The following is a 23435-nucleotide window of genomic DNA, read 5'->3' as shown; positions in this document are numbered from 1 at the left end:
ACTATGTGAGGCCATCAATAGTCAATAATAATAATCAAATTGAGTATCTCGCAAATGCGTAAAGCTGTAGAAATCCTGTATCTCACACGAAACTCTTCTCCGTCATGTTTTTCAAATAAATTTATCCTATCTGGTACACGACGTCGTCGTGGAAGGAGCGAATAAAGATGATAGGCTTGAAAGGGACATTATAAATAATACTGTAATAAAGTAAAAAAATATTACTAGCACTATTTACAAAACAATTCAGAGTTTAATAACAAGTTTAATGGATGCTTGACTAGGCATTAAAAATTATAGCCCCAAACTGTCAATTTAATGCTCCTTTAGCGCTAATGACGTTTTGTGCAACGTAAAAAATAGGCTAAAGTCCCGATTTGACGTTTCTTTAATTAAAGTTAATCCGGCATTAAAATGAGATAGAAATACTTCTTTGTGCAACACTTTAAAGCTTCATTAATATTTAAAGTCACTTTAAAAATTTAATGATCGTTCCTGCAACTGACTGTAAGACTATTCTGTAAATAACTATTACGGGCCAAGATACAGTAAAACCGTACAACAGACTCAAAAATCTGCTCAAATGAAATCAAATCCATATGCTCAGCAATAGGACTCAAAATTGAACTCTCGGAATGAAACACGCGACACTTACGTTTAGCACACAGTCCCACAGGGACACCTACTGCAGACTACTTTCACACACACTAAAAACACACCTCGTATCTACCGAATAAGGTTTAGTTTACCGTAAAGTTCACGTTCAGCGTTCATTACACGAGGTTAATGAAGTAGATGTTACAGCGACGGTTCTATTCGTCGCTGCTCGTGTCCTAGCTGTCTATGTGGTCGGGCTCCATCTTGGGACTGGGGCGGAGCACCATTTTGTCCTCCCCATCCCCGTCGTTATGCACCGTCTCTATAGTTAGCATCATTTTCTCATCACAGCTGTCGTCGCCCGAGTCTGAGTACATTGATTGTGTCGATGTTGCTACTTCCTGGAATAGTGAAATGGTTTGGTTAGTAAATTATGTAAATGGTTTGTTAATAAAGGAATGGAATAAAGAGAACATTGAGAAGTCATAAACTTTTAGTTTTACGAACAGTAATGTTTCATAAGTTAAAGTCTAATGGAGAAAGAATGGAAAAAGAAGACATATTATTATTGTACCGAGCCCAAATTACTTAGATTAAGGGTACATCATCATCATCGTAATATACTCATGCCTGTCACCCTTTGGGGTACGATGCTAGCATACTAGAATGTAGAGAAAGAATACACTTACAGTAATCCTATTCTTGGTATGTATGCGGACGTGTTTAGCGAGATGGTCGGAGCGCATGAACCGCTTGCGACACTCGGGACACTCGAACCTCTTCTCTCCTGTGTGCGTACGCCGGTGCCGCTGGAGCTCATCCGAACGCGTAAACCTGGAATGGAAATAAAATACCGCTATATTATAAACTGCCATGGCAATTTTTATTATGTTCACATGAGATAGATTTACCATTCGATTTAGATTACCACCTTTTCTCAAGTTGCAAATATAAATAAATTAAAATAAATGTCAAAACGTTGAAAAGACACATCAAGCCATCAGTCTCTCGGTTACCACACAAATTATAAACAATATACAGTCCGTGCTGACTATTCAAATATGGTGTAACAGTTGTATATACGTAGTTCCTAAGAATTAGGGTGCTTTTTCACCAGAGATGTGCTATGTAGTTATGCTACAAAGATGTAATAGCTACGCTGTGAAACTATATGACCGTTTTCACCGATACAAAGCTCTGCAGCCGTGCGAGGAAGATGCGCAGCTCGAGTGTGCGATGTATCGATATTAGGGAAGCCATCCATAGCACACATCCAAAGCATGCATCCATAGCACGCATCTTTCCATATAAAAAACATAGCTTAGCTGTGTCCGTTTCCACCAGTGAATATGATTGGTGGAAGCCAAACGCATCCAGCAACGTAGTATAGCACATCTCAGGTAAAACGCACCCTTAGTTTTATACGCTTGACAGTGGTAAATTATCTCTTTCAGAAAACTTTTTATCGTTCTTGTTACTATTGAGTAATATATGCGAGCAAAGTCATCAATTATTCATTGTCAGAATGAATTATTTTAAAATAAATCTCGATTGTCCGAATTATGTTTGGCAAACGCCTTGTATGCAGCATAATAATAATATGAGACAATTTTATTGAAGTGCCTTTCATACGAAATCAAAGATTACCAAGTGATGATAGCAAATAACGATGTTATTCCGAAAACAATAGGTTAGATGAATAATTTGTATTCTAATGTCCGTCTAGGAGATTATTTTAAAACATTAGACACGTATTTTATATTTTCTTACGGAAACAGGTACTTTCGACGATTGATGATTTGAAATATGGCGTGACGTCAAAAATTACGTCCCAGTTAGCTCCCACTCCTATACTTTGATTCGTTTTGTCTAAGTATTATTTTCTTATATGTATGACAAAATGAAAAAATACATATCTAATATTTTTCATTACCTAACTGACGGACTTAATAAGTTTTTAAGTATCAATAAATAAAACCAAGTAATCAATAAATTACTAAGTAAGGCAGCTAAAGTTAGTCAGTAAAGTATTAAGAAAGAAACAAACCTCTTCCCGCAGAACAGCCAGTTGCACAGGAATGGTCTCTCCCCAGAATGCCACCGTAGATGTGCGCGAAGATGTGACGTCTTCCCGTACACCTTGTTGCAGCCCGCTATGTGACACACATGTTGCTTCTTGCGGTCCACCAGGCGACTGTGGAGAAATGGTAATGATATTGTTAATAAGGTCTAGCAAGGATGTAGGTGAATGGGTGTCTGTTCTTAAAATTGGGGGTCTTTGGTATCTCCAAAAGTACGCTAAGGTGTCTGACTCAGTAGTAATATGTCTGTCTTGATTAGCATACAATCAAGGTTAAAAAATAGACAATGGGTCTAATCAAGATTGAATGTAACTTCCTCAGAAGATTAATTTATGTAAAACACTAGCAAAAAGCAATTATTATTTGCAAAAAGGCTGCATATTCTTTCAAACACGAACCCTATAGTAATAATAAGGTCACAATTCACAAGATGGACAAATGTCCGTTTCCACCAACATGTCTTAAAATTTCATAATCTACATATGTATAAGCAAAGATTGGCAAGACTTTTAGTTTCACCAACCTATAAGTGACATCTAACATTACAAGTATGGGGTTAGTTTAGCTGCCCCTCCACGCTAAGTAACTCTTAGTTAAGAAATAGTTTAGGGGTGGTAGGCAACGTATTTATAACTCCTCTGGTATTGCGGATGTCCATACGCGGCGCCAATAGCTTACCACCAGATTATTAAACGATCCATCTATTCGTTTACCACCGTATGCCATAAAAAAGATGAGAAAGAATACTAACTTCTCCCCCTGGTCGCAGTTGGGACAGGTGCAGGCGACGCGCTTCATGAGGCGCTTGCCGGCCTGTCCGGGGCTGGCGGGCCCGTGCTTGCTGGCCTCGCATTCGGCAGGCTGCGGCGTGCTGGCCGCGCTGCCGGGCCCGCTCGACGCACTCACGCTGACCACTTGCCACTTACCCGGCTCGTTAGGGTCCTGCTGGATTTGCTGGCCTGCCGAACAACGTAATAGATATTTTATTATAACTTTCGTGAGACATACTAAGTTAATTATTATGTTGTCGCCGCGTCCTGTGTCGCAGAATGCTACTCATTAACGTGAGCCTCTAGCATGGCTTGAAACTAATCGACTTCCTCGTCAAACATTGTTTAACATAATAATTAAGGTAATAGATTGGTTTAGAACTCCTATACATATCATTAACAGCCCGTGAGAGTCTACTGTTGGAATATGGACCTCATCTACAAAGGGAGGGAATGGCCATAATTTCCACACTTGGCACACGGATAGCAATTGATTGACACATAGATAAGTTTTAAAGGATCAGATTTATCAAAGGACGGTACTACCAGGTCTCTGGTAAATGTTATGGAGTCTTATAAAACCCGCCAAGAAAAGTAAGGGTAAGACATATAAGATTAGTAAACAAATATTAAAGTAATTAAACATAAAATATGGTAAAATTTTTAAAGGTGCGTCCACAACTGCCAAATCAACTGATAAGTAAAGCACCATGCGTTTTTTTTTTTTTGTATACAAAGTAAACCTAAGTAATAAGTCGAAAATATTGCAAAAAGTAGTGAATATTGCGTCATTTTTCATCATCACATTTTATATTTAACATTACAAAACAACAAAGAAGTAACCATTACTTAATAATTACTTAAGATTTTTAACTTTCTTTAATTCAAATAAAAGTAAACTTCTATGTAAGTAAATACAAGCAAGTTAACCATTTTATAAACAACCCAAAGTCAAGAATGTATTCACATTTAAATACATAATTAAGTATACCACGTATTTAAAATGTTTAGTAGTATTATGCTATCAAAATACTGCACATACTAATTTTGTGGAAAGTGTATAAAATACTAATGAAATACTCCACAGTTTAATTAATGAAATTATACTTTTGCCGCAAATTAAGAAATTAGAGAATTTATAATATGGAAATAAATAACACGAGTACCAGCTATCACTAAAAGAGGTAACAAATATGTAAAGAAACTTAAAGATAAGCATCTAAACAGGTATTTTTACCTATTAGGGGCTGAGCGGTCTGAGGTTGTGATTGCTGTAGTTGAGCGAGTTGTACGCCTGGAATCCCAAGTGCTGGAACTAGCTGCACCGCTCCGCCGAGACCGCCTACGCCCAGTGTTGGCACCTGCAATAGGTTCACAATATACACAATACTCCCAACAAATACCTTACATTTAACTAACAACGAACGAGTTTAAGCCGCCGACAAACAAAGAGGTTATGTTTCCATCATAAAAAATTCATAACCCCAACATAACCTATACCCATGTTTACATTATGAAAACAATAAATACGTCACCCATTGAGGCAATCCATAGCTAGATATAGAATAGATATATGACTATTATACACGGATATGACATTACAATCTGTCAAATACAATAATTAACATGGATCCGCCCAACAGACCGAACGTACTCATGATTTTCGGTATCTATTATAAAGAAGCTAATATTAGATTAAATAAACCTTGAGGGTTTACAAACCTGATTTAATAACTTCAAAAAAGGATGATAAATAATAAGTAGTTCAGTTTTGTCGCGCAGGCTCAGAGAGACGACGGCAATAAACTCGTTCGGAATCGGAACCAACTAATGACGAACAACAATAACGGTTACGCTTCGGGAATATTCGTGCGGGCGCCGAAGATTGCCGAACGCAATACCTGTACTATGTTCGCGGCGCGTACATTGCCTGACGCCGGTATGACAGTGACTTGCTGGCCGGCAGGTGTGCTCGTTATTATAGTCTGGGAAGGTTGCTGTTGCTGTAGGTTCCCCGTATCCGCTTGCATAGGGTTTGATACCGCCTTTATCCGAATCCAAGCAGCGTGATAGATACAAACATTTTTTATCATGGGGTGCGGGAGTAATATAAAATTATAACTAAATCCTACCTTTTTGTACCACCTATCTATTTTTAACTTCTTCAAAAAACACCGTTATCAGTTTCTGGACATTACCTAATTATCACAAATTACATAAGGTTATCCGAAATTTAAAATGGGTCAGGGTCCGAGTGACCTAGTAAACTGACCTAGAGAACAGTGTGGGTGGAGGACAAGACGCGGGCAAAATGTTCATTGACAAAAACGGAACCTCATTTCAGGTACCCTTCATTAGCTGTCCTTTTCTCTCTTAAGAAACAAAATGAAAGAGACAAACCGGCCATATGAATGAAGATAGTTCCGATATTGGTTCAAATTCTATAGCGCCAAATTTGAACGAAGCTTCTTGTATATATTTTAAAATAAAGTAATTTTAACATAAAGGAGAGCAAAAGCATATTTTTTAACAGACGAACAACCAATGATTATTTTTTAAATATGACTAATAAAATAATTTTCATCAATAAATACAGAAAAATATATAAGATACAATATTTACACATACATACATACAATCATACATACATTTTCACAGAGGTCACGTCGTAGAAATTCGTAAAATTGTAACTGAAATCTATCCATATCACATCAGCTGTGAAAGGCGGGAGACGGACATTATGGCATTGCTAACGCCAAACTGGATACGACGGAATCATGCGAAGAGAACCGAAGCGAAGTGATCGGTCCTATTCCATACATTTTATAACTGAGATCCAGTTAAATATCACTATATACATATAACTTAAATATTTGATTTATCTAAGCTTTGTTTAGTAAAATTTTAAGCACTGAATTCCTTCCCTTCGATAGTCCTTCGACACTAAATCAGAATTAGGTCAATCAATAACGCGCCCTGCAGGTGATATGACGTTTCATTGCAATCATGCAGTGTGAGAGGACGAAACTAAGCCAACAGCGCCATCTCTTTTTTACAATTAAAACGAAAATATCCTTAAAATTTTAGGTTTTTGTGTCTGGATAAAGCAATGAAAAAACTGACAAAATAAATATTTATAAAGACATAGTAATTAAACATTAATATCAGATTTACATTTGATTGACGTTTGTAAACTAAAGCTTAAATAAAATTTCAATTGTCTTGCGAGGATCTGCGGATCTAGAACGTGGATTCAGAAAAGACCAGAAAGTACTGAGTCCAAAATAGTCCTAATATTTCAGATGAGGTAGACGAAATGTTAATGAAATTATCGCAAAGAACCCTTTCAATAATGTTACTGACACCGTAAGCTATCCTGTCAAATTCCGAATATATAATCCTGTCATATACCAGTATACTTAGAACTACGTCTCACCTGCAATGTGATGGTGGCGGGAGTCTGGCCAGCCGCCGCGCCGCCTTGCGCGCCCCCACCCTGCTACCAAACCAATACCCAGCTTATATTTACAGCATTTTCAACCTTACTAGTAGAACTTATAACTTATTATGTAACACATTTTTGAGTAAAGAGTTAGTTTTAGTAGATTCTCGATTGTATGTCTTTGTAAGCTGTCGGTGGGTGAATAAGACTTACAATGCGCATGACATATAATTCTGATTCATACGACAAGGTAAGTGATTAAGAGTGTATAAGGAAGGTCATTTGGAAAAGACAAGGTTTTTATGTGGACATATTTAAGGTCTAATCATTAAAAGAAACTTGCTTACTGAAACTAACAGTTAAAGACAGACATTGTGTATAAGTAAGCTATTAAAGAAGGTTCTAGAATCAAAATTAGTGTGTTACCTGCACGTTAGCTAATGATGCGATTTGTATCTGCTGTATCTGTCCCGACGGTGTAAGCACACTCGCCATCTGAGGCTGTGCTTGCATCTGTACAAAGAAACATTAAAATTACTTACAAAGTTCAACGTCTAGGAAGTTTATTTATTTTATTAGACCATTAAAACTTCACGTCGTATATAACCTTGTAGTAAATTATTGCGGAAACCGCTTTTATTAAGAACAATGAACTATAAAATATGTGTAAATTAAAAAATCCATTAAATCTTTGATTGCTGTTAGAATCAACTTTCTAGTTCTATTGTACACTTTTTTTTATCAATTTCCCGGCACGGTATCTGATATCACCACATCCTCTGTTAGATACCTAAGACCCAAAGTATTCAAGTGTGGGAGAGCCATGGCCATGGCCCTTAAGGAGTTAAGGATTAAGTATGGTGGGGTGTAATAGGCCTCCAATGAATGAAGTTATGTTATATCGTTCTTGTAATTTAATGGTCGTTCGATTTTCTTTGTTATATTATCTTTACCTGTTGTAACTGCGGTATGATTTGCAAGTGTTGCGGTGCGTGTACGGGTAGATGCACGGTTTGGTAGACGGTGTGCCCGTTGGCCACGCTGACCGGGACCTGCACGGGGACCATGCCCATACCGCCCACCCCGCCGCGCACCGCTATACCGCCGCCTGCGCCTATGTACATGAGCAAACACATCGTTATATTTACTTCATATTGCGGCTTCAATGTTGGCCCACGTGAGAGACAAATGCGTATTATCTACTTATACTCTGTAGTTATTTAATTTTTTTATCAAAATTAGAAAATATAAAATAACATACTGCTTCATAAAAATCAGTTGCTATAAAATTACTCCAAGAATGTGTGATGTAATTACATTAATTTCGACTTTGACAAAATTGATCCATAATTTTCATGTCATGACTGACAAAATTGACCCATAATGTTCATGTCATGACTAAATCCAATCTATGAAAATGTCTTCAAATAATACAAACACACGCTTTTGTCTTTCACTAGGAAAGTTGCACAAATATCTCTTGGAACCATATTTGATGTATTTGTACTCACATTTGATTACATTAAATGATTCTTTAATTACAAGACATAACTTTTTGATAAGTGAAGTAAAGGTATGGTTTATATAACCAAAATATTTGTACAAATACGCCAAGTAGGTACAGTGGCAACATCAGAAAGCGTCAACTTGACTCCTACTTTTTAATATAAAATACCTATAGCTAATAATCATAAAATTTTAAAATACCTGCAGAAACACTTATAATACTTTAGAAATATGTATTCTTTTAATCTTTTGATATTTAATATTTACGAAATCTCAATATACGAATTCTTTTGCATTAAATACAACTTTGGTTACAACTAGTATTTGATTTCAACCATAATTTCCAGAATATTTCTATCTCAAATTATAAGTACATCAAATAAACATGAGCAGTCTTAGAATAAAGCTTTCTCTAACTGTGCCTAGTGCATACACTATTAGCAGTGATATTTAATTTAAAGCGTTTAAACTAAATTTCATTTATTAAATTATTAAGTCTGAAACACTTAAACAATATTGAAAGCTAAACATTTAGTATGATGAAGAAAAAATATTACATTTGTATGAATATTTTTTCTTTATCTATGCATTCTTCTCTTCATCGCCCTATACTATTGTCAATATATTCATTAATATTTAATAATTAATTTAATTAATGAGGCTCTAAATAATAATAATAAACATCCTCCTATGTAGTGTTCTAAGGGTGCTTGCTATTTCATAATTTCTACCACTGACACAAATCTAAACATATAAAATGCATAATTATTGTTAATATGTGATCTAATGATAGCGAGTGCATGATAAATTAACACAAGAAGCAAATTAAGTGAAACTGCAAGATTATATTCAAAGCTAGGGAGTAGAAGTAATAGGATGATGTATGGAGAAAACTTTATAGACACGGTACTTTGAAACTGTACTGTGATTTACACAAGTTCACGAGAAAATACTTACCAAGCGTCACTTTACAGTTAATTGTGTATGTTTCGGGTAAAATGTCCATTCAATAATTTTGAATTAAAGACAAATAGCAAAAAAAATAAACATTTACTTATCAAATCAATCAAGAAATTAAAGTATCAATGAATAGAGATTAAAAAAAGATTATTGCCATCGTTATCACAACAAATCCTCATTTCCGTACGAATACATGAAACGCAGTCGTTTACCCGTAACATACACAAAGATATCACGAGCCAAAGTGCTGAAAACAGTGTCGAGAGGTGACCGAGGCACCAACCTTGTCCGTTGGGGCTGCCGGGTGCCTTCGTGTCTTTCCCGTTGGCTTGCTTGTCCCCAGGAGTGACGGCCGCCGAACTACACGGGATGGATATCGCCTGACTCGTAGGAATGGATATCGCTTGACTTGTCGGGATTGTAATCGCTTGGTTTCCCTGAAGCCCCGCCAGCGATATATTGGAGCCAGGGACTATCATTGGTTGATTCCCCGCCAAAGCGCTAATGGGAATGGATAGGTTAGTGCCCGGGATCGTGATGGTCGCCTGCTGCTCTGTTAGCGGGTGAGGGGGGGAGGGGGGCGGAAAAACACAGATTAGTATGACAGTAGTACGTTAGAAGCATAGAACATGCGATGGTGGTGACTAGTTGTGATGTCTGCACAAAGTCAGTACCCAACATTGTTTGTCAATGTTTTATACGAGTCTGATCTAAAAGGTAAACTCAACAAACTGTTCGATGCTATGTAAATAATAATTTTAGGACAGCCAAAATAATAGTAAATGTAATTTGAAAGTAAATATCTAATTTTAACATCAACTAAGACAGATCATTTCATTGACACACATGCATTGTTTACTTTTTTATTTTATAGTTTGTTCTATGTCACATCTAGTCTACAGAAGGACTACTTGGTGAATATGAAGTGAAATACATATGTTGATATTCAGAAACATTATGATTATTTTAGTTGGAAAGCAAAGCCGTTGAATGGAGAATTAATCCCAAAGCAATCCCGAAGCTGACTGTGAGGTTTAGTGTGACCAAAGCTTATGAATACCCTAGTGGATGTAGTTTGCTTACAAACCTAACGGTAACATAACTTATAGAGAGCTATTTACTTTTTTCTCTTTATATTTGAATCGTAGGAAATGAATATTCACACTATATTTATGAAAAATCCTCACATTTTATTACTTTTCTAGCATTGCCATAATATTTCTGTCATTAGACTTTCTAAATATTATATGAAATGCTAGACATAAAACTAAACTATTCATTTTCCACAATACTAATAAGTTGTAATGTATAGCTTAAAACAAGATATAAGTATGTGTAGTACATACCAGCTGGTAAATGCATGACGTTTTGCAAGAAGCCCGCGGGAAGGACTGGCGTCCTCACTAGTTGACCGTTCACAAGACTGACTTGACCCATGCCAGAGAAATTCTGAAAGGAAAATATTCACATTTACAGTGCCCTCCAAAAGTTAGTTGAAATGATCAATAATGTAGTAAATGTGAGGAAATTATAATAAAACCAAATAAAATCGTGGCTTCAAGAATTATTTATTAAAATATAATCAATTTAGAATATTTCTGTCAGTAAGAGAATCATAACAAATTTTATAATTATAATTTATGTAGATTAACAATGAAATCACGTTACCAAAAGTTAGTTGAAATTGTTGAAAAAATATTTTAAGGCTTGTGTCTTTGCAAATATTTTAACTTTTAATATTTTGTATGACCGCCATTATTCTGTAGAACTGCTTTAAGTCGTCTAGGCATTGATTCTACAAGATTCTGTAATGTTTGGACCGGTATAATCGACCATGTTTCAAGAATTTTATTTTTAAACAAATTCCTGTTGCGTCTTATGGAAACAGGGATCCTGCGGTCTAATTCATCCCATAAATGTTCAATGGGGTTAAGGTCGGGTGACATCGAAGGCCATTCCAGTAAATCCACTTCGTTATCTTCAAAATATTGTTGAGTTATCCTTGCTGTATGCTTCGGATCATTGTCTTGTTGGTACTTGAAAATCTGACCTAACCCCATTGTTTCAGCAGATTGTTTTAAATTGTCACGGAGAATATTACAGTAGACCTGTGCTGTCATCTTGCCTTCAATTACTTGCAGTCGGCCCACACCATGCCAAGAAAAACACCCCCAAACCATCACACTCCCACCGCCGTGTTTCACAGTGGGCTGCAAGTATTTGTCGTCGTAAGAGTTATCATTGCTTGTGCACCATACAGTTTGCCGACGGCGATTTCCAAATAGTTCGAACTTCGATTCATCGCTCTTCCAAAATTCTATTGGTTTATCCGAATACTTGCGGGCGAACTCCAATCTTCGTTTTTTATGGATCGATGTTAAAAGAGGTTTCTTTCTGGCAATGTGACCTCGTAAATTAGCATCATGCAGGCGTCGCCTGATAGTAGTTTCAGAAACCGAGGTCCCTGCTTCCTGTAACTGGTCTTTGATCTCTCGTACCACAATCTTGGGATTAATTTTACACTGCCGCACTATTAGTCGATCATCAACAGAAGTAGTAGCCCTAGGACGCCCCGACCGTGGCCTATCTGCAAGACTAGGACATTCTAAACTTTTCTTTATTATTTTTCGGACACCTTCTGGACTAACTTTAAATAATTTTCCCACAGCACTAAAGTTTTTAATTTTTTCGTATTCATACACAATCTTTATTCTTTCTTCGACAGTTAATTTTCGCCTCGGCGCCATTATTAATTCAAAAACAGTCAAATCACCTTACAATATCTTATTATTAAATTTAAACTACGCACACTGCCTTAACAATAATAATAAATGAATTTAAAACCGCGAGAGTATCAGATATCGTTTAAAGTTTGCTATTTCAACTGACTTTTGACGCGCTCAATTCAAGTAGTGCACACATAAACATAGATTTTGAAAGAAATCAAAATGAATTTCGGGGGATTTCCTACTGTACGTATTAGAATAGTGTATCCAAACATAAATAGTAAACAGTTCATTCATAGAAACTGCGTATTTTGGAAAATATATAACATCATTGATAAGGTGAACTAATTTCAACTAACTTTTGGAGGGCACTGTAATTGGTTTTTAAAGACGGAGTGATGTCAACGTCAACATAAGTCATAAGTAAAGGAAAGTGATGTAAAAGAATTGATTTGTTACTACTTCTTACTTGCAAGAATAGAACAACATACTTAGGCCTCGGCCTCGAATTTTGCGGGCAGCGGGGCGGCGGCGGCGGCGGCGCGGGAGCGGGGCGGCGGCGGCGGACCCGTTCTCGAAACTAGCGGGCAGATCGCGCGGCACTACAGCGGTGTAGTGTTGTGTTCGTAGTTGTGTTGTCGAGATATTTGTTTTTATTAGCGAACGAAATCTTTTTGATTCAAATTTATTCCTAACGCTCGATTTACTGTGGGCAAAAGAAGAAGACCTACTATAGGGCAAGGAAAATAAATGGCGAGTTTTATCGAAATTATGAAGAACAGAGACAAAATCCCGACAAATTCTACGACTACACTAGAATGAGTGTAGAAACTTTTGACTATATTCTTGAAACTATCAAGAGTGATTTCTGTTTTTGCTTTAGTCTTCAATATTCAGTTCGTTTTTTATTTCTTCCCATAATTGGTTAATTTTTCTTCTATTTTTATGGTTCACATCTTTGCTGTTCCGTATGGGTGTCCTCTCAAAGATTGCCGAAATCATTTGCTCTTGCACGTCCGAGGACATTTTGATACGTCACAAAAAAAATGTAGGTACACAACACTATACTACAATGCAGACGCGCAACGCGGGCGGTCACCGCTTGACTGGAGTGCACCGCTCGTTGCCCGCTCCCGCGCCGCTCCGCCCGCCGCTGTTTTCGAAAACCGGTCCATTTGATTATACGCAAAAGATCCTGCCGCTGCCGCGCCGCCGCCGCCGCCGCCCCGCTGCCCGCAAAATTCGAGGCCGAGGCCTTAAGGTAAGTTGAGGAAAATGAAGTCGTGAAGCGAATTAAAAGATGGTAACGCTTTCTATCAATTGTATCCTCATTTTCATCAGTCCTATACAGACATCTTTCCTCGGCATACCCTATATTGTGGTGACATAAGTAACTTGGAGTAAGAGTATGAGATACATACCTGTGCATGTTGCGCGGGTATGAAGAGTGCGTCCTGTCCGTCGACAGTGACGGCCTGCATGGGGGCCACGCCGCCCACGCCGCCCACTCCACCCACAAGGCAACCTCCGTACATACCTTGTTGCTGCAACAAGCAATTACAGGAACATTAATTCAATCTTAGAAGTATTTTTGTATTAATAGATTAGGACATGAAGACAAAGCTAGACTAATGCCGGATACCTAACGCTACTCAATTTTAAGACGCTCTCAAATGTAGTTCTATCACTATCAATTCTTTACAAAATCACAGAGATAGCACGATATTTAAGGACAACTTAAAATTAAAGTAGCGTTTGAATATTCGGGCGTAAGAGATGAGAGGAGAGAATTGATGTTATCATTGAATACATACTTGTAACAGTTGTGGATGTATCTGCAACAGTTGCTGCGGCGTGTTCTGATACGTAGCACCTTCGCCAGACACAACGCCACCGCCCAGTAACGACTGGAGCTGTTGCATTGATATCACCTGCAAAAAAATTACAATACAGTCAAATGATAATGATTTCAATATTTACCAGTTCACCTATAGACATAGAGCTTTGTTTATATGTATTATGAGAGTAGTGTCTAACTATAAAAAGTCTTAGAGAGCGATTCTTAAAAAAAATCACAAAATGTTAACACCGTCATTATCCTCATCCAAAAGTTAACAATTTTGGTTTCAATAAATTGAGTCACTGCTCTCAACCAATCCAATAAAAATAAGGATGATAATAAGCTACCACGATGCTTAATAATGCGGGAGTCCGTAACTTAAAAAAAATAGGATAACACTGATAATACAATATGTTATTATATAGATAATCATTTCGATAAAGGTTAGAGGAAAATCAAGAATTTTACCCCATTAACTGTCCATTTGTATATTTCCTTATCAAATGTATTTAAATTTCTGGCATCCCACACTTTCATCAATCTCATAACTCTTTACTTAAAATTCTCATAATTAATTAATTTATAGATTAACATACAAATTAAACAATTTCTGAACATCTTAAATACAAGTGAATTATTTTTTAAAGTAATTTCAACAAATAAACTCATTTTCATGACATTAATGCTATAATTACCTGTGGTTGTTGCACTTGTATTCCATTTGGAACGGAGTTAGCTGCATTCACTATGGCCGCTGACAATTCATTGCCCTAAAAACAAAACAAATCTTGTTAAAATATGAGTTGTGCCAACAATACCTACCAATAGCAAGACTATGATGAGAGAATGAAATAAAATAGATACCCTGGCAGGAAAAACTGGGTTATAATATGTAAATGAATACTGGTTGTTAAAAATAAAAATATAGATATAACCCTCGGCAGGTTGTGAAAAAAAGAATGTTTCATGTAAAATACTGATATTCAGTTGAAACTGGTTAAGAATGATAGACAGTAGACAGCCCCAACCTAGTTGGGAAAAGGTGAGGAGAAAGAAGAAATGGTTATTGAGATGATGCCATAGTGTTTGGCATGAGATTTGAGAGTCTGTTAGCTCTGTTATACAAAACTCACTGATAATCCTTGTGCCCTTAACTGCTGAACTACAGCAGAACTAATCACCCTCAGCTGTGGCTGTTGCTGTTGTTGTTGTTGCTGCTGTTGCAGGTACTGTTGCTGTATGGCGGCGAGGGTGGCGGCATCGCCCTGCACTTGTTGCTGTATAAGTTGCGCTTGTTGTTGCGCTTGCTGTTGTTGCGCCTGTTGCTGTTGCGCTTGTTGCTGTTGCGCTTGTTGTTGCTGCGCCTGTTGCTGTTGCGCCTGTTGCTGTTGCTGTGGACCTGGAATTATATTTTGTAATTATGAACAATGCACTGTATTTGTTAAGATGATGTCATTGGCAGCTTTTTATTAATTTCTTTTTTTGCTCAACCATTATAGTAAACAGGAAATGAATATATTATAAATAAGTACTTTGCATGTTATCGAATACAGTAATTCTACAGACAATGGAAACTGGGAGAAAATATGATAAGAAACACTTACTGAAATGTTGTTGTTGGTCCTTGGTATCCTGCTGCTGCTCGGGACCCATGGTGGCGGCGCCGAGCCGGCTGCACGTCGCCGCCAGGAGTGCTAGCGGCGACTGCGTCCCGTTGCTTTCCTGTAATAACCATATTTTCTCTTGCAGTACTCTACATTGAGTTTATCTTCATTCATAGCAACAAAACTTATCCAATACTTGTCTAAAAGTGTTTGAAGATACAACTATAAGACATTTTTATACCATTATTCTTTTTCTATTACCTAAGCTCATACATATCCTATCTATCAATCCCATCTACATTTCACAGTCTGCGCACAACCACATATCATACTTAGAACTGTAAAACCAAATTATACTGTCTGTACTTCCCTCTAACATAGAATATCAATAACAGATTAACTTGTGATATATCACTGTAATTAAGACTTAGTCGCCAACACTGAGGTAGTAAACATGTTTAACATATGGCACAGCTTAGCCTTGTACCGTGAGGCTCGATTTGCATAAAAACATTTATTTATTTACAGACTTATGAGTACAACAATAGAAGTTACTGCCTTTCAAATACTGATTTGTATGTCACAAAAAAATATGAAGATTATGCTAAGTATGGAGTGAGCGAGATAAGTATATGTACAAAATGTGTACTGTCAATTCAATGATCGGAAACATACTCAGTTTGGTATGTTTATGGCAATTTGAAACTTATACTGAGGAAAACAGATAGTAAAATACTAAAAAAGTACTTATGAAAGGCAAATTCAGAAAAAAATTATAAAAGTATGTCTTTATATTGGTTAATAGTAAATGTAATGCTATGTATTTAGTTACTTTTTTTATAGAGTATTCGTTACACAAGTTTATATGCTTAATAACAAGTACATTATTATCAGTGAAATAAATATCATATCATACTTATATATCATATTTCTATACCTACCTGTAAAGACATTTGATCCTACACTTGATGAGAAAGTACTTTCAAGTGATATTCAAGATATTGACAATTTTATTGGATATTTTGTAAATTACTCTGTGACTAAAGGGCCAGGAATTCATATACATGGGCTGTGTAAAGCACTCAGGATCAACTTTTTCAAGCTGCGACTGCATAGTGAACTATAGTATTCTATGTAGATACATACACGGACATAGCAGTTACCCTAATAGCTCAAGCAGTTATCAATTCCAACTTCTAACTGTTGACTAACTGCAAGAGTGGTCCGTATGTGTGAATGACTGGGGTTCGAGCAATCCGTGTATGGTAGCTCTAAGTAGTGTGGTAGAAACTAAATAAATAAAAAAATATTTCCAAAAAATGTTGAGACGTATTATCTACTTGTATTGTTCAAAAATATTTTATTTCATTATTTTTTGTTATTTATTGAAGCAAAACTCAGTACCCTTCCTTTGTAATAAATGATATTTTGGTCAATGTTATTTAGTTAAATTAATAATCCGGCCCTAAGGCTACCCACTGACCTAATAATTAGATAATAGTAACATTTAAAACACGTGTAATTAATAAAGACGTGTAATAGTTAAATAGATTATTTTTTTTATACACAAACTTCATCTGTGGTGTATAAATATAGCAGATTCTATACGTATTTATATTGAAGGTCGATCACATTGGACACAAAGCAATCGGTGACTAAATACAAAGGGGGAAAATGTTAGTCGCTGCGCCCTCAGCACCGGCCCTTTTATCGCTCAAAAGAAGCATCGACGCGAATCGAACCCTTTTGAATGACAATATTTTATACGTAGGTGCCGATTCAAGCAACTAAGGACCGTTTAAGATATATTGCTCACCTTTAAATCCTCTAATATAGATGATGTCAACATCACATTAAATTATTAAAATTAAAACTTAAAAATATATTTACAAAAATAAAACTCCGTTTGTTTAGTTTTATTTTGGCAACTGTCATAATTTTTATGATTGAATGATTTTGGGAGTGATTCAAAAAAAATATTTTCATAGACAACATTTTTAAAATGTTCATTCTTTTTTATCTTGTCTTTTTGCGGAACTATGGAATTCATTTAGCGGGTTTTGAGAAAAAAATGTTTTTACTAGTACCTATTTTACAAAAAACTTTCATTTCAAGAATTTTAAACCTTCATAACTGTTTCGAGAAAAGTTTCTACCACGTGTATAGCACGTAAACTTTAACGCTGCAACAGTTCGCAAAGTTTATATATCGTAATAGTTGTGAGTCGACACGCCTTTTCCTAACAAGTGCCGGGAGTCGTCGCAGGCAAGGCCGCCGCCGCCCTTTGATCCACCCACCTCAAATCGCGTGACTGATTTTTATGCAGCTGCTAAGTAGGCTATCATAGTAACGTATCAAACATGTTAATTTTAGGTGTGTACGAGTTTCTTTTTACTTTATGAACTGAATACCGATGAAACAAATATAACTCGTATAATTTAAAATGGCTACCATTACAAACTTCTCGTAAAATCGTAAATTGAGCTTTTTTTAACAATAGCTTTTGATTTGTGAGTGCTTATTGCGTATAATAATTGTAATATTTATATTGAAAATGGTTTGAAAGTTTGAGGAACTGGAGGAGGACGCTGATGCTATTTCGACAAGGGAGTTGCTAGCAACACGGTCACAACCTCCTGCGTGTGGCCTGGCGGGCCCCACACGGCCGGGGCCGCACTCGCCCCGCCCTCCCCCTGCACCGACCGACACGAGACCGCTGCCCGCTGGCGTCCGATCTGTTACACAATAACACTGCATCCTTTCACTTTACACTCTTTACCTTGCCTGTTTTGTCCTCGTTTACGTATTCCACCTTCACTTTTGTGGACTCAGACGACATCATCTACTTTACACTTGCTAACAATTATTTCTCTTTGTTCACGCACAGAAAGCACCATCCTCACGACCGGCCGCCAAACTGCGGCGAGCGAACTGGCAAGCCGCGTCGAGTACGCTCGGCAATTTTCGGAGATCCGCCTCCCATCGCGTTCGGATTTCTAAAGTTTTTACACTCTTTAATCCAATTTCCTACAATCTTGAGGGTTCACAAGTTGCTTCTGTGATTTTATAATAGATCAAGTACTATTCTGACTGTGACAATCAGCAGATGGTTTAATAAAACTTTACTAAAGTTAAAATTTCAACTTATTCGCGGTTATCTCCATCTCGCTCTAACCGAGACAGGTCTTGATTATTGGTAGGCAGCAGCTGCGCCTCTCTCCTCCTCCCCGTCGCGGGTGCGGCGCCGCCGCCCGATAATAATAATTGAAAGTAGGAAGGACGTAATAATGGGTGTATAACCTCGCGCCCGCGGCCTCCTTGGGCGGGCAAAAAATGCACACATGTCGTGCCGGTCGGCGCGCCAGCCGCATCATCTAACAAGACGTGGCCTGTAAACAAACGATAAGCATACGCCGTTGCACTTACGATTCTTTGTTCATTTGACTCCCTGTTGTATACTAGATTACAACACATTCGTGTCTGAGAAACTCTTATCAGTGTTGGATCGAGTTCACCCATTGTATGGTTATTGCAGGTTTTTCTTACGATAGTATGTGCAAGTATGAACATACTTGATTATAGCCAAGGGAGCTGAAATTAAAATCACATTTTTTTTCAAGAGTCATTTAAATACTTGTATTTGTAATAATGACTGTCGTACAAAACAACAATTTTTCGCTCATTCATAAATAGTCCTCCTTATCTCTTGAAACATCATAAAATAATAAGATAAAGCTATGTCATATGTAAAAACAAATGATCTACAAAATCATGCAATCAATGCTATCGTCATACATTCTAAGGTGGTATAAATAAAGATGTCTAATAGTAGATGACTAATGATTATATTCCCAAATTTCTACGCCTGCGGATATAGCGACCCCATTATTTATAGGTTTAGACTGGTTTGCAGTGAGAGTGAAAGTCAGACCACGTTTTGTCAAGCGTCGTCAGTCGCGTCGTTTTGCTCGCGTCCATTATGCACGAATGAGCAAACGCCCCGAGAGAGCGTGTGTCTTCGGCTTAATTATTTCACATACTTAGCGGCCAATTTCAGACCTAAAATTAAATAACATAAAGCTTAAACTTCTATACAAATAGATGTCAAACACGCATACGCAAGTACGCAGTTTTCTTTCCGACTGTTGTTGTATATTAAACCATATAATATACTACATAAGGATCAAAGTACCTTTATCGTGGTTTTGTATTTACGCCGTTAGTAAATGTACTAAAATCTATTATGGGTGTACCTTGTCGGCGTGGCGCGGCATGCGGTAGCGGAGTGACGTGATGCTGTTTGCGTACAACGACTTTAATTAGTCGATGAATTGTGGTGATGAAATCATCGGTGTTCATTGTTTTCGGTTATTGTTCGGTTTAGGCAAGTGTGCTACTAAGTACGTAGTCAATTTATTTATAATTTCACGTGCCGAAAATAACTCAAATTAATGATTACCTTGAACAACTGACCAATCGAAATAAAGTTCAATGTTCTTGGTGCAACTAGAATAAGTGAAATTACTCAACCGTGTCACAAATTAACGATATAATACATATACTTACTACTAGGGTAAGTAGGATTGACACAAATTAAATAAAAATAAATAAATATATTCACAACAACACTAAGCAGACGTACCTATCTACTCAAATATTAACACTTCTAACAGAAACATAATCAAGATTAATAGCCCCAGACACAGCCGGATTGGAACCGGTAGAAATCAGTCATATGACAAACCCGAACGAATCGACATCTTTTTTCCTATAAATTTACTAACCATTAATAAAACATGTAAATCCCCAGACACTACTATCATCACAAATATACATCATAAAAAACCCCATAGTTTATTTCCTCAAAGTAGAAAGATACCAGCGGAAGCAATTTATTCGGGAATTATTGCGTTAGAAATCTGGTCCATTATCGAGGGGAAACTAGATGGGGGCACAGGCGTTGCTACGGAGGACCCTTTGATTCTACACTGCAGTGCTTTCATAGGCTACTATTATTATTCTATACAGTGGAGTGGTCAGATGCGAATTCAATTTAGTACTTATCGAACGAAGGGGCACTGTTTGAACATGCAATTGTTTTTGAATCTGAATGTAGCTTTATTGTACACAGTACTGACCGTTGCGTGATATGGCAATCGTATCAAAACATTTTATTGTTAACCGCTACAAAGAAGACCACATTCTTAAAGCAGACTTATAACATCAAAGAAAGTATGTTAGAATCCTGTCATAATATCTCTAAAAGAAACAAATGGAAATCAACCCCTATGATCCTATTACTCTTAAATAGGTAGGTAATAAAAAACCATGTAACAATAGCTTCAAGGTGTTACATTTACAATTGTATGGAAAATGTATTTAGCATGATTATATATTTTGCTCCTCCCCCCTCCTCCCAAATCCCGACTACGCCCATGTCTATAGGAAAAGCATATAACATGAAGTATATACCAGCATCTGCTTTAAATTCTCCACTTCACAGTAGATTTAGATAGTGCGAATCTAGATTTTGGAAAATCTCAAACCATTTGCTAACAATTTTCCTAATCAAATCAATTTTGTAAAGTTCCTGCTATACCAACGAGATTTCGAAACTATGAAAACAACATTTCTTAAAATTGACCCCTCTGCATATTGATAGCTAAAAACGAGGTATTTCTGGTCAGCAACAGGTATTTAGCTATCTTACACTAGGTAATGTACATTTACTTCCTATCCATAAATAAAACTGTTATGATAGCACCTGTTTGTAAAATAGTCGCACTTCCCTCCTACTAAGCCACAGGTGCTTCAAGTATTTAAGTAAAACGTCACAAATATACGAGATCTGATTTGGTCGATGGATTCTATAATCATTAGCTCCAATACTACAATTCCAAGTATAATCGAACATAAACCTCAAAATTTACTATTTTTCTCCCAACTAACTTCAGAGTCAGTTAATGTCTTCAGTCACAGTCAGATTGCCGACAAAACCTTTACCTTTACTCTTTGAGGACTATACTGTCAGTGAAGCTTCCGTGTCTATAACTGATCACATATACACGAGCAAATACCAATGAATACGTAAGTACAATAACACTTTGCATTTCCATTCAACAGCGTACTGAGCTATTTGAATATTTAACCGAACGTTACGTTTATGACTTACGCAACACGCCTTAGTTTTTCAAACAAATAGATAGTATCTTAGATTACCTAACTTGCACGTAGGTGAATGACTGTTGCACAGTGAGGTGCAACAATACTGGTGATTACAAAGTGTAATCAGAATAACCACTGACTTTTAAATCTTGGAGTAGAAACGAGTATCGAAGTAGGACACGACAGTTATCCGCTGTTGTGTAAGACTGCTGTAGTCACGTGTCTTTGAAATAACTGTTCAATGTTTATAAGGAGTTTATATACCTTGAGGTCTCTTAGTTTCAGTCAAAGAATAATAGGGTTCATGGGCACACGGAAGCGGAAGTGACGGTGGGCGGACCGGACCGCCCGCGCCACCCGCCCCGTAACCAGACACGCCCTAGCTCTCATAAGGTATACTGCATCTCAGTAATTAGCACATCAACATCATATCATATACTTGAGTGATTCCTTCGAAGTATAGCCGCAAGAAATTTTAGCAGAGCATACACAAAAACGCGTGTAGGCGACAGTCTCTCCCCACCCACTCGACGCTGGTTCAATGCACGGACCCATTAATCACGGTGCGTGTGTTTTTGAACGGCAATGAGTATTTGCTTTGATTTCTGTAAAATTGCTGGTGTAATATTTTTCATACTTGACTTAATAAGGAAGTATCAGTTTGACAATTTTAAAAGCTATTGGCTTAGTGAAGGAGTATTCATAGTTATGTTAACAACACGTAAACGTTACTAATATCCCCTTTTTTACGTTAACTTCGGCTTTATATTTGTTGTTGTCATTGGAGCACTTCTGTTGTTGTAATTGATCTTATTTTTTATTTTTTCAACCAGTTATCTACTGAAATTGTTTTAGAACCGTTCTACACCATTTTCCAGCATATTAGAAATTAACACTATATTTTAATAAATGTCAATGAAAGACCTATGTATTGACTAATAAAGATCACAACCCAATCAACGTATACAGCTTAAAACCAAAAACATCCATAAATATCAAAAACAAAAATTTTCAAAAAATTACCCCTTTCAATATTTCATACACTTATAAAAGTGTATTTCCTTAAGTCCCTCTCAAATTAATCGTACCTAGTTGATTGTAAGCCAAAAGGGACCCCTTGTTATTTTTCCCTTGGTCCGTAAGTTAAAAATTCATAAGAACACGGAAGAGACGCGCCCACCCACCGCCCGCCCGCGACATCGGCCGCGGGGGCGTAACCGCCGCCCTACGCCGCGCCCGAGGCCGTGTAACTTTTTCCCGCCAAATTTCTAACTACTTGTTCCTTGTATAACCTTCATTACTTTTACCGCGCATTATATAAAGCAACGAATATCACTCCAAAATTCATAAAACACAGCGAAAATTGAACTTTATTTCCTGCTCCCAAAAAGTTAAAATGTTCAAGAATCTAATAAAAGTATTGCCGATATTGATTTTTGGATCGATATCACAGCGTGACGTCGTTGGATATTCATGTCAACGATAAATAAGTTCACGATGATTGTGTTGATTGAAAACGTCAAAGGGAACGTCAACTAAATCAGTGAATGATTTGGTTGTCATTCGTTCAATTGGCGGCAATTTGTCTATGACTCGGGTTTGTTTTGAAAACATCACGTATCAAATGGAGGGTAGATGTAAAAACTTTGACGGACGTTGCGTGATGCATTGTCGTGATAGAAGTGATAGGGGGCAGCTTTTGAAAAAAAAAATATTTTGTAATAAAGTATAATTTTGAATTGGA

General features: G+C 37.0%; 1 protein-coding gene across 7 annotated transcripts; it reads right to left on the bottom strand.

Moving 5' to 3' along the window:
- Positions 1 to 506: 506 nt before the first annotated feature.
- On the bottom strand, positions 507 to 18473 carry LOC118273354 (transcription factor Sp4). Of its 7 annotated transcripts, none has more exons than XM_050707793.1 (17): positions 18306 to 18473; positions 15527 to 15644; positions 15056 to 15321; positions 14618 to 14692; positions 13897 to 14013; positions 13504 to 13626; positions 10703 to 10805; positions 9640 to 9909; positions 7844 to 8004; positions 7317 to 7403; positions 6885 to 6947; positions 5350 to 5493; positions 4686 to 4809; positions 3430 to 3637; positions 2645 to 2791; positions 1287 to 1431; positions 507 to 998 (listed from the first exon to the last, which is right to left on the bottom strand). In XM_050707793.1, the coding sequence occupies exons 1-17, from the start codon at positions 18366 to 18368 to the stop codon at positions 834 to 836; spliced, it is 2379 nt and encodes a 792-aa protein (XP_050563750.1). In that variant the 5' UTR covers positions 18369 to 18473; the 3' UTR covers positions 507 to 833. The 7 variants fall into 7 exon arrangements, with proteins under 7 accessions (XP_050563750.1, XP_050563800.1, XP_050563838.1 ...); XM_050707843.1 differs by having other exon boundaries at positions 5374 to 5493; XM_050707881.1 differs by lacking the exon at positions 18306 to 18473 and adding an exon at positions 17343 to 17481.
- Positions 18474 to 23435: the final 4962 nt, after the last annotated feature.

Source organism: Spodoptera frugiperda, chromosome 1 (assembly GCF_023101765.2).
Source record: "Spodoptera frugiperda isolate SF20-4 chromosome 1, AGI-APGP_CSIRO_Sfru_2.0, whole genome shotgun sequence".
NCBI classification, from domain to species: Eukaryota; Metazoa; Arthropoda; class Insecta; order Lepidoptera; family Noctuidae; genus Spodoptera; species Spodoptera frugiperda.
Note: the sequence above shows the minus strand (reverse complement) of the source record. Positions and strands in the feature narration are given on the sequence as shown.

What these genes read in the sequence shown, in the direction of transcription:
- LOC118273354 (XM_050707793.1), bottom strand. Translation starts at nt 18,368, where the DNA reads ATGATGTCGTCTGAGTCCACAAAAGTGAAGGTGGAATACGTAAACGAG. An exon ending in CATCATTAGCTAACGTGCAG is followed by an intron (nt 6,948 to 7,316) that starts GTAACACACTAA and finishes TTGGTTTGGTAG; the next exon opens with CAGGGTGGGGGCGCGCAAGG. An exon ending in AACTGCGACCAGGGGGAGAA is followed by an intron (nt 2,792 to 3,429) that starts GTTAGTATTCTT and finishes ATTTCTCCACAG; the next exon opens with TCGCCTGGTGGACCGCAAGA.